The 18,100-nt window shown below is 41.9% G+C and overlaps 1 protein-coding gene across 2 annotated transcripts in view; it reads right to left on the reverse strand.

Annotated features, from left to right (window-relative positions):
• The window catches only part of LOC118854050 (long-chain-fatty-acid--CoA ligase 1-like), an 82,168-nt gene that overhangs the window by 14,113 nt on the left and 49,955 nt on the right, over positions 1-18,100 (reverse strand). Inside the window, exons 8-14 of one of the 2 annotated variants that reach the window (XM_036764356.1) lie at positions 13,458-13,490; positions 13,226-13,277; positions 12,152-12,225; positions 9,623-9,700; positions 6,273-6,407; positions 5,435-5,569; positions 3,254-3,349 (exon numbers count right to left, since the gene is read on the reverse strand). In XM_036764356.1, coding sequence (XP_036620251.1) covers positions 3,254-3,349; positions 5,435-5,569; positions 6,273-6,407; positions 9,623-9,700; positions 12,152-12,225; positions 13,226-13,277; positions 13,458-13,490 — 603 coding nt within the window. The remainder of the gene's footprint in view (positions 1-3,253; positions 3,350-5,434; positions 5,570-6,272; positions 6,408-9,622; positions 9,701-12,151; positions 12,226-13,225; positions 13,278-13,457; positions 13,491-18,100) is intronic. The other variant, XM_036764357.1, reaches the window with a different exon arrangement.

Below are 18,100 nucleotides of genomic sequence, written 5' to 3' on the forward strand. Positions count from 1 at the left end.
CTACCCCAACATGAGAATTTTTTAAAAAGAATGTATGCTCTGTGCTATTAGGTTACATTTCCCCCAGCTAATCATCTATACTGAATTCTACATTTGTCTATTGAAATAATAACTCGAGTTCTAAAATACATCACAGTAATTTCTGCCTCAGATTTGTTTGGTATGCCCAATGTGTTTAATGAAGTAGCAGTCACAAAAAATACATTTAAATCATTGGATATCTCATTGTCTAAAATTTTATTTTGTCATTCATAGCTGATAATTATTGAAATAAAGCTGATATTTTACATATCTTCCAATCTTTTTTTTAAATGACCACTGATAAAACAAGTGCAAAACCAACATCTAACACCATTCGTAGGATTGTGAGCTGGTGCTATTTTTGTTAGACAACATGGTAATTATCAAAGAAGAATGATGAAAATGAAATTATTCTTTGATTAACTGTCTCACTGCTGGGACCACATTCTGAGGATATGAAGAGGAAAAAGGAGCCAGCTGAACAGAAACATTTATTATGCCTCAGCCTGTATTAGCAACACACTGGAAACTTCTGTGCAGCCATTAGGGAAGAGCTGAATACAGTGAGGTACCCATCCATATGTGTTTATCACATGGTCAAGGGAGCACCCACATCACTGGACCCTCGGGTCTTTGAAGTGCTCTCCATGGGCCTCCCTCGGCTGCTGGTGAGGCTGCTGCTGTTTGTCCTCGTTCTCCAAGAGGACCATGACGTCAGGGAGGTGATGCCATAACATGCAACTGAATTGGATTTAAGTGGGGGAGGACTGTGCAAAGTCACCAGCCTCACTCTCTCCTCCAGAGCCTTCTGGGTCCAGTGGCAAGATATAGATCAGGATGACTGGAGATGGTTTCAAACTAAGGTCTTAATGCTTATTCAGTGACTAAGGCCTAGTAAGTAATGAGAGGAAGAAGGGCAAAGAAGAGAAAGAGGAAGAGGGAGGGGCAAGGAGGGAGGAGGGGGAGATGAAAAAGATGATTTGGGAGGGGAAGACCCAAAGAGCCTCAGTTTACTCATCTGTAAAATGAAGACATTGAACCAGATGGCATCTCAAATTCCTTCTTCTAGCTATACAGCTATGGCCTCCTGTCTTCATATATTTCTATCCATGGGATACGCCACGAAAAACTACAAATCATAAGTTTGCGTATGAAAGAGAGACTAGATGGGACACAACATTAAGAAGTTATTGTTTTGGAACATATGTATTTCCCCTTTTCCATAAACTATAAACCTCAAACTATTTACAATTTTCACTTAATTTTATTTAATTTTGTTTAACTTTTATTCTAAACTTAATACCAATCTCAACAAAAACCAAGAGTTGAATAAAACATTTTTTTCTTTTTCTGTTTTTTAAAAGCCCCAACATTTCCAATGTATTTCTTTGAGAAGGAAAGCCTCTTCTAGGCAGGGAAATTAATACCCACAGCCTTGAACTATTTATCCTGAGTGGTTCTGCTCACTGTGGCAAGATCGATTCCATAGTTTAGCTTAACGGTCTGTATGGAATAGGGCCATTCCTTGTGGATGAATTCTGTTTGGGTCACCCCACAGGATACTGGTACTCCATGACAAGATATAGCATCCATCCATCCATCCATCATCTATCTACTGACACATATAGATACACCTGATGGGGTGCTTGTGCTTGGACCCCATATCTAACATTTCTCCTTAGCCTCTGCTTGGGTGCCTGTGCCTGGACCTCAGTTCCAAAATCACATCCAGTTCTCAAATCACATCTCCCCCTAGCTTCAAAGCATTGGCCGTAGCAGTTCCTCTCCAGTTCAAGGGCAACATGCCTTAGCAAAACATTTATCTCTCCTCCTGATACTGCAGCCAGCTGTACCTATAGAATTTATTGGACTCCCTGTGTACATGCTAATTGGCTATGCACTGGGCCGTAATGATATTTATTACTTATTGACCTTACTGATATGTATGTATCCTAGACATAGTCAAATGTACACTCCCTTACATTACATTCATCTTATCTAACAAGACATTTGATGAGAGCCACCTGAATATTCCCATTCAGCCCTGAACATTAGTTGACTTAGTGACATTTCAAGGCAAAAACCACACCTCCAGGTCACCCTACCTTGGACTATTTTTCAGTGAGCTCTGGGTAAGATACCTGCACAATAGATACAAAAAGTGCATGTTCCTTTAAGAACTGACCATGCCTTAACCACTCCCTAATCCTACCTCAAACATGTTTCACCAAAGACAGAAACAGTTTCCAGGAAGTCTAGGTTACATGAAAACTTAGGGTTTCTTGGTAAAGAGATGAGAGTTGGGTCTGTCAGTGAGAAATGCTGTCGGTGTCTCATGATTTCCCCATAGATCTCTGAGGTGAGCACTAGGAAATTCTCTCCTGGTCATCTGTGCAGACTCTCCGGTCCCAGCCATGCAGACTCTATGAAAAAGTGGGCCAGGCCTTAAGAGCACTAGCTGGCAATCAGGTGGTGCAATTCATGAAGTGCTATACTTGGAATCAGGAAATCCTGAATTCAAATCCTGCCTCAGGCACTTACTAGCTGTGAGACACTGGGCAAGGCAGTTTACGTCTTTAGTGCCTCAATTTTCCCATGTGTAAAATGGGGATAAGAATATCACTTATTCACAGGGCTGTCTTGAGGATCAAATGAGATGACACATAAAAAGTACTTTGTAAACCTCAAAGTATTATATGCGCTAGCTATTATTATTATTATGAAAGACAAGGACAATTCCCTTACTTCAAAGTACAACAATCCCAGCTACTGAACAAACAACAAAGACTCGGTCAGTATGGCAGATGTGAATGTCCCATTCATAAATGGTGGACCAAGGAGAGGAGGGCAGAGATAGGCTTCTGCTGGGAAGGGCACACAGGGTTTTTCTGTTCCATGGTTCAAGACTATGTTAAGTCCAACTACACCTAAGGAGTGCATGCGCTGACCAAGGCAGGGAAGAGAACGGGCAATTTCACGTCATCACGCAAAAGAGCCAAAGACTGGACCCTGAGGAATGACAACATGCATTCCCTTCCCCATATTTGCTATGATTTTGTCTTTTCTTCTTCCAGCCACAAAACTGTCAAATAAAATGCTGCCCCTTCCCCCAAGCAAGGAATAAAACACACACACACACACACACACACACACACACACACACACACACACACACGCTTCCCCAAGATCACTGCTCATCTTGATAAACCCCCAAACAACTTTGACAACTTACGTGACATCCAAGTGCTGCTCTCAGAAAAGTCAGAACAGTTGCTGATACAGGGGCCGCTCCAGTGACCATAAACCTTATTTTCCCTCCAAGACTTGCCTTAAAGGGGTAGAGAGGCAAAAAAGAAAAAGGATGCTGGGTGACTGTCTGAGAATGGATGCTCCCTGCAGTTTATATGCTCAGCATTGTTAGGAATTCTTCTAATGCACTGAAGCCTCTTTGAACCAGCGCCCCGTCCACAGGTCCAGTTCTGATCTCTGAAGGCCACGCTAACTTGTGCTTAGGCTAAAGTGACCTCGACAGAAGTCAGAAAATCTAGAAAGTCACAGAGAATGAATGCTAGGCCAGGAGTCAGGATTAAAATACCACCACCTGCACTGTTAATATATTTTTTGCTTGATGGGAAGATCTTTCCATCCATTAATAGACCCACGTGACCTGCTTAAGTCACATGGAAGCCTGAGTCACATGAGCATGGGTCACAAGGGTTATCATGCCCTCTGACCCTGAAGAAGTGTATATATACTCTGAGGTTAGCATTTTGCTTTGGGGCTCACTCATGAGAAGAGTGTTTGTGTGATGTAGCCAGATGAGACTCTGGGTAGCTGTTAAGGACTGGCTTTGAAAACCCACGTGTTGGTACCACTCTCTCTCTAGTAACTATGTATGTATTGTGATTTGATCAGACAGAAGCCCTGTCTATTGATTGTGTTATCTTCTCTGTTTATGTAATTTCTGTTTGTATTTGTTCTGAAGTTCAGGGTATTGACTTTTCCCCGTGTGTGTATATATATATATACACACACACACACACACACACATATTGGATAGATAGATATAGATATATAGATATATAGACATATACATATATCTATATCTATATGTTGTTTGATTAAAGTAAGATTGTTGACCCCTTCTTAGTTGCCTTCCTTTAGAAAAGCAGATCAAAGAACTCGTGCCAGCAGCCCTCCTGTGTGCTGGTAGTGTTGGTCTTATACCCCCACAGCAGCTGCTAGCAACACTGTTGTTACACCACCTCTCCTAACTAGCAAGCTCTGTGTGTGTGACCAGGAGATACATCTTCTCCCCTGGGTTTTTGCAACCCTGCTGTCTCCTGGTTCTCCTCCCTTCTGTCTGATGCACCACTCCTCCTTACGTTAGTCTTCTTTCCGGGATTACTGTCCCTCTCCCACCTCCCAGGCAGGCTGGTTTGTGGTTTCTTTTTTTTCCCTCTTTCTATACTTCTGATGATCCCATCAGCTCCCATGGCCTCAGTGATCACCCCTCTGCAGATGGTCCCCAGTTCCATATATCCAGCCCTAACCTCTCTCCCTAGCTTCAGTCCTTCATCACCAGTTCCTATCTAGATATTTTAGACTCTTTACATGTTGGAGATAGAAACTCAAAGGTGGGGACTTTTTTCATTTGGTATCCATATCCCCTGTGTCTAGCAGACACTAAATAATTAATTGTTCAGTTGAATTTTAACCTCATCTGTAAAATGAGTATAATAAAGGATACCCTAAAATCTGTGAAGCTTTAAGATTTTGGGGATGCCCTATAAAAACTATGAGGCAGCAAGGTGATGCAGTGAATAGAATGCCCAGGCCTGGACTCAGGAAGACTCATTTTCCTGAATTCAAATCTGGCCTCAGATGCTTACTAGCTGTGTGACCCTGGGCAAGTCACTGAACCCTTTTGCCTCAGTTTCCCCATCTGTAAAATGAGCTGGAGAAGGAAATGGCAAAACAGTCCAGTATCCATGTCATCATCTTATTCTACTATTGCTGCTGCTGCTTATAGAAACAGCAGCAGAATCAAAGTACCTGGGTTTAAGGTCTCCCTCTGATGTTTTCTACCTATATGATCCTGGGCAAGTGACTCCTTTTCTCTGGGCCTCAGTGAAGTGAGGAGGTTGGACTAATTCAGCATTTCTTAAACTGTGGGTCTTGACCCCATATGGGATCGTGAGAAATCTGGCAACAGTAAAAGGTTTCTGAATGTGCAACGACCAAAAATTAATTAAAAATCAAAGGCATAATGAATCCGAGGTGTTTCTGGCAGTGCTTGCCCATGTTGCATCATACAACTTCCCCTCTAGCCTCCTCCTCAAAAGCCCCTTTAGAAATTTGGACCCTGGCTAGTTTAAGCAATAAGAGAAATTGTTGCATATCCAGTTATTACCTGAATTTTGTTGAAAATAATTTTATCCCACAGGCTGTTGTTTCTAATTATACCACTTCGGAGTTCTGCCTCTTTCCTCTTGGAAGCAAAATCCAAGATCCACCGTTTCATTGTTGTATTGGCCTGTCCAAAAATCTAACAAGCCAAGTCATGATTACTAGGTTGCTCCTTGTGTAAAAGGTTTGTACAGCAGTTTAATTTGCAGTTGACAATGAACACACAGCCAATAATCTCCACCCCACCCCCCACCCCAGCCCCCAGCTATTAAAGCTACTGCAGGTACTCTTCTTGTCATATTCCCATCTTCATTCCCCTCTTGGCTTTGTTTCTGATTTTCCAGGCTTTGCTACCATGCCACCTTGGCTGCTGTCACATCCTGGAACCTCCCTGGGCTCCTGAGGACTCTTCCTTCCCCCTGGAACTCCTTCTCCACCATGTTAGCCACCTTCTCCCATTGGGAGTTCCAACTGTTTTGGGGCATCCATTTTGGGGGGTGGCCCAGTCTGGCCAACCTTCTTCATTTGCCTCCTGGCTGTGCTTCTGACTTTTCAGACTTCAACAGAACGCCCTTGATGAAGTCCCCCTTCCCTCCCTAAGCTCCCTTTGTGCAGTGTCTTTCTCATTAGGATGTAGGCTCCTTGAGAGCAGGGAATATCTTTCTTTTTACTGGTATATGTATTCCCAATGCCTGGCACAAAGTGAGCACTTAACAAATGCTTCTTGCTTTTCCATGCTCATCCTTCAGGGCACTTCAATACTGCTCCCTGCAAAAGATTCCTTCCTCCCTGGAGCTAGAGTTTCTCCCCATTCCAACCCTCCTGAACAGACTGGAACTTACTCTGTCAAAAATGCGGTTCAGCAGTCTTGGAACCGCAGGAAAGATGGTGGGCTGCAGCATCTTGAGGTCATCCATAAGTAACCGGATATCTCCTTGGAAGAATCCAATTTTAGCTCCATGAAAGAATATTACACTCTGGAGAGGGGGAACAGGAAGGCGTGAATTCAGGAACCAGCAACTTTCTGGTGAGATCATCTCAGATTGGGTTTGGCCACCAAGTTCCAAATACCTTTAAATTCTCTAACCCAGACAATCCCACCTAACAGTGTTTGTTGGTATTCCATAAAAATAGGGAAAATGATGTTATAGGAAGCAGTTACACACAGAATTTGTTATATACAGACAACTGGCTGGAAGGCATTATAGTGGAGTTTGACAGATTGTAAGGTTGTGTTTGTTTTTTAATGAGGTATCTGTACAATGAAAGGAATATCTGCCCTAGAGTAGGCTGGCACAATCTGTGGCCCGTGGGCCACTTGCGGCATGCCAAAGGATTTTGGGCAGGCCTGCCCTAGAGTCTGAGCACCTTGATAATCTCTCTGGGTCTCAGTTTCCTCATTTATAAAATGAGAGGCTTAAACAAGATGGCCTCTGGTTGTGATATTATTGCCAAATAACATGGGTCAGAACATTAGTTTAATATTGTTAATGTTAACATCCATTGAAGTCCTTTGATACCTGAGTGGGCTGTGAATGGTGCCAGGTTGTTCTGAGGGTCTCCTCAGGACCTAGCTAAGACTTAGAAGAAGACTTACGGCTTTAGGGGCCAGTCTGGCAGTGGGCCGTGTTCTACAGTCCAAGACCTGGCCTAGCTAAGTCCACAAAGGCTCATCCTCAGGAGGGCAGCCACTAGATGGTGAAGGTTCTCAGCTACAGTTCATGAAAACGGTCTACTAAAGGCAACAAGTTGTTATGGTCCTCAGGTATGAAAGGAATCCTCACACCCATGAATCTGTGCATGCTGGAAATACTACGACGTGAATGTTTGGAGGAAGGCATTATGCCGGGTATGCCTGCAAAAGAACTTTTGGCTAAAATCTTGGGGCCATTCTAACATTAGATGACATATTTTAGGATTAATACAATCCTTAAGGTAGAGGAGGATTAGGACTGGGATACATTTTGTTTTATTTATTGGAGGAAGGGATACTTGTCTGCTTTTTGGTTTTAGTTGAAGATACTATATCTTGTCTTGGTGGTTGTTAAGAAAAAAAGGATACCAACCTTCATGGTAGAGAGGTAGGGGCCTACTAGTACAGAATAGTGTATACAATTTCAGGTATGGTCCTTGGAGCAGATGTTTCTGGGAATTGTTTTTGCCACAAGTTTAAATGGGAGGGGGGAAGGAGAAAGGGGGAAGATATGACTGTGAGTTAAAGACAAAAACTTCAATAAAACATGTAAAAAAAGAAAATGCTTCCATATTGTTTCTAAAAATGTGATTTCTTTGAAAAGGGAAATATATATATTTATGTATATACACACACACATATGTAGGTATTGAAAAACAATTGCAAAAATTATTAAGCACAATCAGTGTGACCATTTTTACACTGATTTCCATTCAAATGAAGGTAAAGAGACAGGTACTGTATGATGTTTGCCGTCATTAGCCTACGGCACAATGCCAGGTGGCCTTCATGTTGTGCACAGACTAGAGGCTGGGGAGACTAGCATAACCCCCATTTGGATCAATACTTCAAATAACAGACTGTGAGGATGGAGAGGAACAAATGTGAATTGTAGTACCCTATGCTACTGCTTCACCATAAAGACTTCAACTATTACCTAAAGTCTAAGTTTATTAGAATTTACTTTACTATAACAAGCTTCTTTTTTTAAAAAAAAAATCTCCAAAAGGCTGTTAGACTCTCAACCTCAGTGAGCCCCAGGCAGGTTGTGGTGCTATGTCACGTGGTGATACATTCCACTGCACATTTGTCCCTTACATTTGCTAAGTCTGTATACCCAAATTAATTCAGCTTCTCTGTTCCAGGAACAACTCAGGTTGTATTCAAAAGTGAAATTTCAGCAGGTTTTCATTCAATATAGTTTGATTCGGGCAGCAAAGTGACATAGTAGAGTGCTGGGCCTGAAGGCAGGAAGATTCATCTTCCCAAGTTGAAATCTGGCCTCAGACACTTACTAGGTGTGTGACTCTGGGTAAGTCACTTAACCCTGCCTGCCTCAGTTTCCTCATCTGTAAACCACTCTAGTATCTTTGCCAAGAAAACTCCAAATGGGGTCACAAAGAGCTGGCCAAGATTGAAAACGGCCCAACAACAACCAAAGAGTTTCAAGGTGTCTTCCAGATCTATAGTCACATATGCATGGCCCTTTAAGAACCCTTGTATACCATGTTTGGTCACCAAAGAACTTTTTTTTAGGAACACAGCCCATTTCACCCCTTGCTAGTGATCAGATTAAAGATAGCTACCAAGCACCAGTCTGATCCTTAGCCTGAAGTGACCCCCCCCTTACAGAAACATAGTTCCAGGGTAACAGGGTAGTCATAGAAACCTGCAGTGAGCTCCTCTGTTTTCTTAACTTCCCTCTGCATCTAATGGAAGCCCTTACTCTCAGATTTCTAACCCTGAAAATGGAGCCAAGAAAGCATTCTCAGCTGGGTTGAATCATGCGATTACGTCAAGGCAATCTTGCCAAATCTATTTAGGGTCTGTCTCCTTTCTCAAATCAAAGTAGAATGTGTTATAAAAACCAGCCCATGAGTACATTTTGACCAATAATAACTAACATTCATCTAACACTTCTAAGCACTGTAAGGCACTTTACACATATCATCTAATTTGATTCCCACATCAACTCTTGGGAATGGGTTTTATTATTATCTCCACTTTACAGATGAGTGACTTGTCCAGGGTCATATAGCCAGCAAGTTCCTCATGTCTTTCTGAGTTCAAGTCCAACATTCACTTGATCATCTAGTTGCCTCAAATGCTACATAAGGGCAAGTCTTGAATAATTTGGCTTATTTTTATTATATTATATTTATTACATTTATTAAAATATATAAATTATGTAAAATTTATAAATATTATATTTAATTTGGCTTAATCAAGAAAGGACAAAATTATACTGACTAAGCATTGACCTGAATTTCTGGGTCAAAAGAGCGAGCAGAATCGACTCATAAGATCAAATTTCCCTTTTAAACACCAAAAAACTGAGTGACGGTGAACTACTAATGTAGACATGTTAAGCTTTGCACCTGGGAACGGGAAAAATGAGGGTGGCACCTACACTGTTCTCAATAATCTGGGTCCTGTACATGATACAAGGCAAGAGATTAATTTCCAACACCATACCACACTGTATCCCAGTCTCCTTACCAGCATTAACTGCTCATACATATGAGCGAGTGGTAAATATGAAATATGTGAGTCACTGGAGCTCAAATGAAGTGCTTTCTGTGAAAAGACAATAACTGAGCAAACATGCACAAACAAAAAGCAATTGAAATAAAGTCAGTGCCTACCTCCACAACTCTCAAACATATGGGCACGTGGCAAAAAACATATTAAAATGTCATCTGGAGAAGGAGCCACCACAGTCTGCAAGCAAAGACACCAGCATGGCAGAAAAGCACAAGACCATTAAGATTTCCATTCATTGCCCACCCCCATATTTCCGAGCACATATTACCTTAACTTTATGAGGGAAAGGACATATGATTTTGGGGTGTCTGGGGCTTTGATATCTTTGGTATGTGGGAAACTCTTGGGGAACAAAATCTCTTTACTAATGTAGATTTATTGCCAACTTAAGAGTCTCAGAGGGTTGCCCAGGGACACTGAGATATTAAATCTCTTAGCCAGGCTCATATAGCCAATACATAACATAAAGGGGACCTGAATTCAATGTCTTCCTGGCAAGGCTGGCTCTCCAATCACTATGCAGTACTCTCTTCTTTTGTATTTATTACTGAGAAGTAATCAGTATCAGCCAAAGAATGTATTAAATGAGTTATTTGATATCTGGGCTACCATTTCTATTCTAAAAGACTTAAGTTGAATTCATTTAGGTGGTTCAGTCAAAGCTAGGACAATCCTCTGCCCCCCACCCCTCACCTCGCCCCAAGCCCATCCTCTTCCCCTAGTCAGGATATTAAGGGATTATGTGCTCTAATTGTTCAGAATTGAAAATGCACCACTGCCAGAGCTCCCTCCCTTCCCAGCAAGAACACTTTCAACCTTCAACATTCAGGTCAGGAATGCAAGAAGTCATCTCCCAATACAAGGAATACCATAACATCACAAAGAGGAAAAAGAACCCAGCACCAATATACTCATACTCAGGAGCTAGAAGGTGATTTCAGTAGCTGGAATTTTATCTCCCATCTCCCATTTGGCATATTTCGTCGAGTTCAAATAAACTTCAGGCCACCGCAAAGTGATCTGTTGCCCCCTGTAAATGAAGTCTCTACCCTGCATACCTTTGAGCACCATCCCTAAAACCTACTGCCCAAGTTTGATCTAACCCTTATGGGTAGGGGTTTATATTGGACTTTAAATGCAAGCAAGGCACTGTAAGTATTTGCATAGGGTGGTGATAAAGTTATAATAGAATTCTGGCCAAAATCAGGCATCTGTCAGATTAGCGGGTGGGCTGATGAGCTAATATGAGACTGGTATACCTACTTCTGCTTTCCATTTTTGCTCTCCTACCCCCTCTAGAATCTGTCATAAATTCTACACAAGTTAGAGAAATCATAGTACCAACCCTGGGCAATTTTCTTAGTAAGAGAATCAATACCAAGAAGGAATTCCTTACCCATTAGACTGTAGTTATACACCAACCCAGCCCAACCTGCATCCCAATCACCTGTCAATCCAAAGGACTGTAGCTATGGAGGTCACCATTTGGAGGAGTCCAACTTGGACTGTCTCTGTACCCATAGATTTAGAACTGAAAGAACTCCCCACTAGTCTGATTTAAAGTTTTAGTAGCCTTGAAAACTCCATTTCACTTTTATAACTGATTTTTTAAAGTCTTGCATGAACATATCACCGTCTTTAGTTTTCCTCAGAAAAAGGAATAACAAGTAAAAATTTCAGCTGAGTAAGATGCTGAACATATTTTAAAAAGTGCTTTGGGGTAGCAAGATCCCAAATGGATCCATGTTCTCCCATTATTCAATAATAGGATTTCATTCCCTGAACCTGTTAAGTGTGAAAATCTGCCATAAAAATTAAGGCAACTGAGTATTTTAGAAGGACTGCAAAAGTCAGATATGTAAGGCTCAGAGAGGGGCAAAGAGAACGTCTTTTGCTGGACAAAAGTGACATTGATTGTTCTGATACCACATCATCACATAAGAGGATTGTCTAAGTGTCACTGGAAGTGAGCAGATAACAAACATATTGGGCAAGCATTAAAGGCACCTGGGATGACAAATTTTAACCTCTTCACAAGAAGATGGCAGATCTTGGGAAGTAGGGAGATCCATAGTATGAATGAGCCTGCCCATCTGGCATCATTTAGCATCCCCAAAGGGATGCTGAAATGTCATCAGTCAAGCAGATATAACACATTTAGGCCTTCCTCTGTACTCTCTTTTGTTTTCTTAACAAAATCTTTACGGCAACATCCAAATGCAGTTTCACTGTCCAAATTTTTAAGAGCTTTTACTGGCCAATCTGCCTCCATGGTGGCAGGCAGGAGTTGGGATGCAGGGTCATGAGACTGCCATTTTAGAGAAGCGGACCTTATAAGTGTGTTCCACCCACATCTTAATAAAAGTTCCAAAATCGCCCATACTTCCAAATGGATCACCAAAGAACTATGGGCTTAACTACTTAAATTCTTATGGCTTAATGCCACCTAATACAGATGGCCATTCCGGCATTTCCAAAGGTTACCTCTGTCACTTTCACAACAGCTGAACAGTTGCTCACTATATTTTCATGAGTGATCAATGCGCCTTTGGGATCTCCTGCAGAACAGAGTGGGAGCAGAAGAGAGTTAAAGCCAATGGTATACATTCTAAGGAAGGTAATGTCAACCACAATAATAATAAGAGTTAGCAATTATTTGGCACCTACTATATGCCAGGAACTGCAAATATTCTCTCATTTGCTCCTCACAACAACCCTGGGAGGTACTGCTATGATCTTCATTTTACCGTTGAGAAAACTGAGGCAGACAGAGGTTAAGTGATTTGCCCAGGGTCACACAGCTAGTAAGTGTCTGAAGCTGGATTTAAACTCAGGAAGATGAGTGCTTGGCTACAAGGGCCAGCCCTCTGTCTACTGAGACACCCAGCTGTACGATAAGGCATTTAAGAATGCTTTACATCCCTCTTAAGATTGATAGCAGTTTAGAAAACACAAGTCCAATAAGTCAAGTCCTTCAGTACCTGTCATATCCTGTCCCACCACCAACCGGGCCCTCTGCCAAAATCCAGGGGCTGGGCTGAGTAAACTTTACTGTTGGTGATATGTGTATGGCCCGGTTTTGAATGGTGGATAGCAGGAAGGGAAAAGCAGGGATTCCTACACTCAAAATCACCCTAAGGCATCACCTGCCTTAGAGAATGGGTACATTCATCAAGAATTATTTGAGACCTTACTGAATGAGGTGTCACACACCTGCATTCCCCAATGGGCTGGAATCAGATTAAGATGTATCTGGGAAATATTCAACAAGAGAAAAAACCCAGTAAAACCTAGATAAAAGCATTTTAAAATGAAGTCAGTATGCAGCCCACGGATCCTTAGGTGGCCGCCATATTTGTTTGAGTTTGACACTTTTGTTCTACTAGAGGCTTAACGTTTTCTAGGAAACACAGAGAAGGCACACTGTGGGCCAGGCCAGGTGGCCTCCACAACCTATCTACCGCAATCAGTAACAAAGGTGAGAGAGGGGCTTCATTCTCTGAAAGAAGCACAAACCTTCCAGTTTCTAGACAAAGGCTCTCCCATTTCAAAACTTACCTGTTGTCCCACTGGTGAAACAAATCACGGCAAGGTCACCAGGCGACGGAGGCTAAAATGGTTAGGAACAAATTTAGTACAAGCCTGAAGAAGCCAGTCAAGGATAACATTCCAGGGAGGCTAAGGGCTCTACTGCTTTCCTGAGATGACTTGGTTGTTTTCATGTCACAGAACGGAGGTAGCTCTGAGGGGACAACAAAAGTCTGGTGGGATGATTTCCTTGCACACGTACCTTTGGCTTCCTCCTGTTAGCTCTTCCCAGGTCCTAAAACAGAATAGAGGGAAAATAGGATACAAGTTGCCATTTGGTCTGGCCTCGATGGTAGGTGCCAAGGGCTGTCCTAAGTACAAGACATAGATACAAAGAAGTGCAAATGTTCAAGGAAATGCCAACCAAGCACTTTTGTATCCTTCCCTTAACAGCTAACTCCTCAATGAGGAAAGCTTAATTTCCTGAATCAAATAACTATGGTAGTTGGGATTAAACTAAATCTGAACCTAATTAAGCACTACTCTTCACTTTCCTAAATAGATTCTACTGTTCTTATGTAAGAGGTGTTAAGGTCTCTAATGTTGGAAACAAACTATATTATTTGAAGATGGCAAATGTACGGCCTAATTTAAATATAAATTTCTCCTGACACTACCATCCTTTGATACATTTTTTTTTCCAGCCTAGGAGGTATGACTTACAGACACCCTCTTTAATAATTTGTGTGTGTGCATAGGAGGACATGGATGCCATACATACATACATGCATACACACACTGTGTGTGTACACAGACACACAATCCCACCAGCTAGTGCAATGCAATGGATAAATTCAGTTCATTGAAAGAGGCAAAAATAAAATAGAAACAGATCCTCCACAAGAGAGAGACTTAAGTGTCAGCTCAGCCTGAAGAGATCCAACCAACTCTAGCTTTCACACCCATGAGGTGTGAGGTTCTAGAAATCTGTATTTGCAGGAATCTTCCCCTCTCTACCCAGCCACCTTTAGAAAGAGAAATGATTGCTTAAAAGAGAAACTCTCAGGAGGGCACATTGAGGGGGACATACTCCTAAAAGACTATTCTAAATAGCTTCCTGCTTTTCAGACATCTAGGAAGTGGACATCTGGGTTGACTATACCATGAACTAAGAATAATAACTCATTTTTATGATGCTTTTCCAAGTCTGCCAACTGCTTTTATCTCCTTCAGTTCTCACGACCCCCTGTGACATAGTGCTATTATTTCTATCTTCCATAAGGAAATGGAAGCTCAGACAGGTCGACTGACGTAGCTAGAGTCACAGGTTCCTAGGACCCCGGATTTAAGACATGGAAGGGACCAGGAGGTCTATCTAGTCAAACCCCCTCACTTTATAGTTGAGAACTTAGGACTAGAGAGGTCAACTTTCTCAAGGTCACATAGGTAGCATCAGAAGTGGGGATTAACCCATTTTATCCTGATATTGGGAAAGATTGAAGTCAAAAGGAAGTGGGATGGCAGAGGGTAAGATGGATGGTGTCATGGAAACAATAAACAGGAGCTTGGGCAGACTTTGGGACATAGTAGAGGACAGAGGGGCTTGGAGCGCTACGGCCCATGGGGTCACAAAGAATTGGACACGACTCAACAATAACAACAACCACCTGGCTCCAATCTCTTTCAAGAACACCTTTCAGACTTACAGTTTGTGGAAACCTGAAAGTCTAATTCACATTCAAAAAGGCAGAGAAGGCTTGAGTTACTTTAGGAAGTCTGATTACAAGCAACCTACAAACCACAAGTACTTTTCTCATGGTCTTGGACCACAATAAGTACTCTATACCTAAATATTTGGCTACTTCAACATTCATCACAATGTGTTTTCTTTCAGTATAAAGTCTATTGGACACACATAAGTTGTATGTCCAGAGAGAGAGAAGGATTTATACTTTCTTGGTTACATGACTGGGCTAGGGAAAATGACCAACCCAGCTCAGAAGTACTGTCTATAGCCATGGAACAAGATAAAGTCAATTGGCACACACAAGGATTAAAAGGCATGACTTTACCTTTCTTGGGCTATGATACTTGGACCAAGGAGTCAATTAAACCCTTGGTAAAAAATCCACACATAGAAAGCAGGGATGAGATAGTGGGGAAATGGCCAAGATGGCAGCTAGAAAGCAGGGACTAGTGTGAGCTCCCCGCCGAGTCCCTCCAAAAACCTATAAAAAATGTCTCTGAACTAATTCTAGAACTGCAGAACCCACAAAACAGCAGAGGGAAGCAGGGCTCCAGCCCAGGACCGCCTAGATGGTCTCTGGGTGAGGTTTATCCCGCATGGAGCTGGGAGCTGGGTGGAGTGTGCCCTAGAGCCCTGAATCAGTGACCGTGGCAGTTACCAGACTTCTCAACCCACAAACACCAAAGACAGCGGAGAAGGTTAGTGCGAAAAGCTGAGGGAGTGGAAGGAGCTCGAAGTTTGGCCACCACCCCGGGGCAGAGGAGGTGGGGCAGCGGAGATGGGGCTGCTACAGAAGTTCAGCTGCAGTTGCTTCCGGCCCCAGGCCCACCTGGTGGGAGGAATTAAGTCGCAGATCAGAGCAGGAGTGAAGAGCCTGCTGAAGATCTAAGTCCAGTCTGGGTTGGGGGTTCTTGGGGAAGGAGGAGTGCTGGTGTGGCAGAGCTGGCGCATCCCCCCAGGCATGGAACATGGAACTCTTTACTCTACAAGCAGTCATACCCCACTGAAAAACTCAAGGGTCAAGTTAGTTGGCTGGGAATATGGCCAGGCAGCGAAAACGCACCGAGAGTCAGTCTCAGACTTTGCATTCTTTCTTTGGTGACAAAGAAGACCAAACCATACAGACAGAAGAAGTTAACAAAGTCAAAGAGCCTACAACAAAAGCCTCTAAGAAAAACATGAGCTGGTCTCAGGCCATGGAAGAGCTCAAAAAGGATTTGGAAAAGCAAGTTAGAGAAGTAAAGGAAAAATTGGGAAGGGAAGTGACAAGGATGCGAGAAAACCATGAAAAACAAGTCAATGACTTGCTAAAGGAGACCCAAAAAAATACTGAAAAATATACTGAAGAAAACAACACCTTAAAAAAATAGACTAACTCAAATGGCAAAAGAGCTCCAAAAAGCCAATGAGGAGAAGAATGCCTTGAAAGACAGAATTAGCCAAATGGAAAAGGAGGTCCAAAAGACCACTGAAGAAGATACTACCTTAAAAATTAGATTGGAGCAAGTGGAAGCTAGTGACTTGATGAGAAATCAAGGTATTATAAAGCAGAACCAAAGGAATGAAAAAATGGAAGACAATGTGAAATATCTCATTGGAAAAACCACTCACCTGGAAAATAGATCCAGGAGATAATTTAAAAACTATTGGACTACCTGAAAGCCATGATCAAAAAAAGAGCCTACATATCATCTTTCAAGAAATTATCAAGGAGAACTGCCCTGATATTCTAGAGTCAGAGGGTAAAATAGAAATTGAAAGAATCCACAGATCACCTCCTCAAATAGATCCCCAAAAGAAATCTCCTAGGAATATTGTCGCCAATTTCCAGAGCTCTCAGATCAAGGAGAAAATACTGCAAGCAGCCAGAAAGAAACAATTTGAGTATTGTGGAAACACAATCAGAATAATCTAAGATCTGGCAGCTTCTACATTAAGAGATCGAAGAGCTTGGAATACGATATTCTGGAGGTCAGTGGAGCTAGGATTAAAACCAAGAATCACCTACCCAACAAAACTGACTATCATGCTCCAAGGCAAAATATGGATTTTCAATAAAATAGAGGACTTTCAAGCTTTCTCGGTGAAAAGACCAGAGCTGAATAGAAAATTTGACTTTCAAACATAAGAATCAAGAGAAGCATGAAAAGGTAATCAAGAAAAAGAACAAGAAAAAGAAATTGCAAGGGACTTACTAAAGTGGAACTGTTTTGTTTACATTCCTACATGGAAAGATGATGTGTATGATTCATGAGACCTCAGTATTAGGGTAGCTGAAGGGAATATACATATGTGTGTGTATATATATATATATATATATATATATACACACATATATATATATTTATGTATATATATAAGTGAATGTGTATGTATGTATATATATATATATATATATATATATATATATATATGAAGAGAGAGAGTGGACACAGGGTGAGTTGAAGACGAAGGGAAGATATCTAAAAGAAATAAAATCAAATTAAGGGATGAGAGAGGAACATATTGAGAGAGGGAGATAGGGAGAGATAGAATGGGGTGGATTATCTCGCATAAAGGTGGCAAGAGGAAGCAGTTCTGTGGGAGGAGGGGAGAGGGCGGATGAGGGGGGAATGAGTGAACATTGCTCTCATCAGATTTGGCCTAAGGAGGGAATACCATACATACCCAATTGGGAATCTTACCCCACAGGAAAGAAGAGGGAAGAAAATAAAAAAGAGGAGGAGGATGGAGGGGAGGGCAGATGGGGGTGGAGGTAATCAAAAACAAACACTTTCGAAATGGGATAGGGTCAAGGGAGAAAATTCAATAAAGGGGGATGGGTTGGGAAGGAGCAAAATATAGTTAGTCTTTCACAACCTGAGTATTGTGGAAGGGTTATACATAATGATACACATGTGGCCTATGTTGAATTGCTTGACTTAGGGAGGGTGGGTGGGAAAGGAAGAGGGGAGAGAATTTGGAACTCAAAGTTTTAAAAATAGATGTTCAAAAACAAAAAAAAGTTTTTGCATGGAACTAGAAAATAAGATACACAGGCAATGGGGCGTAGAAATTTATCTTGCCCCACAAGAAAGGGGATGGGAGGGGAGTGGGGTGACAGAAGGGAGGGCTGACTGGGGAACAGGGCAACCAGAATATACACCATCTTGGAGTGG

Source organism: Trichosurus vulpecula, chromosome 6 (genome assembly GCF_011100635.1).
Source record: "Trichosurus vulpecula isolate mTriVul1 chromosome 6, mTriVul1.pri, whole genome shotgun sequence".
NCBI lineage: Eukaryota > Metazoa > Chordata > Mammalia > Diprotodontia > Phalangeridae > Trichosurus > Trichosurus vulpecula.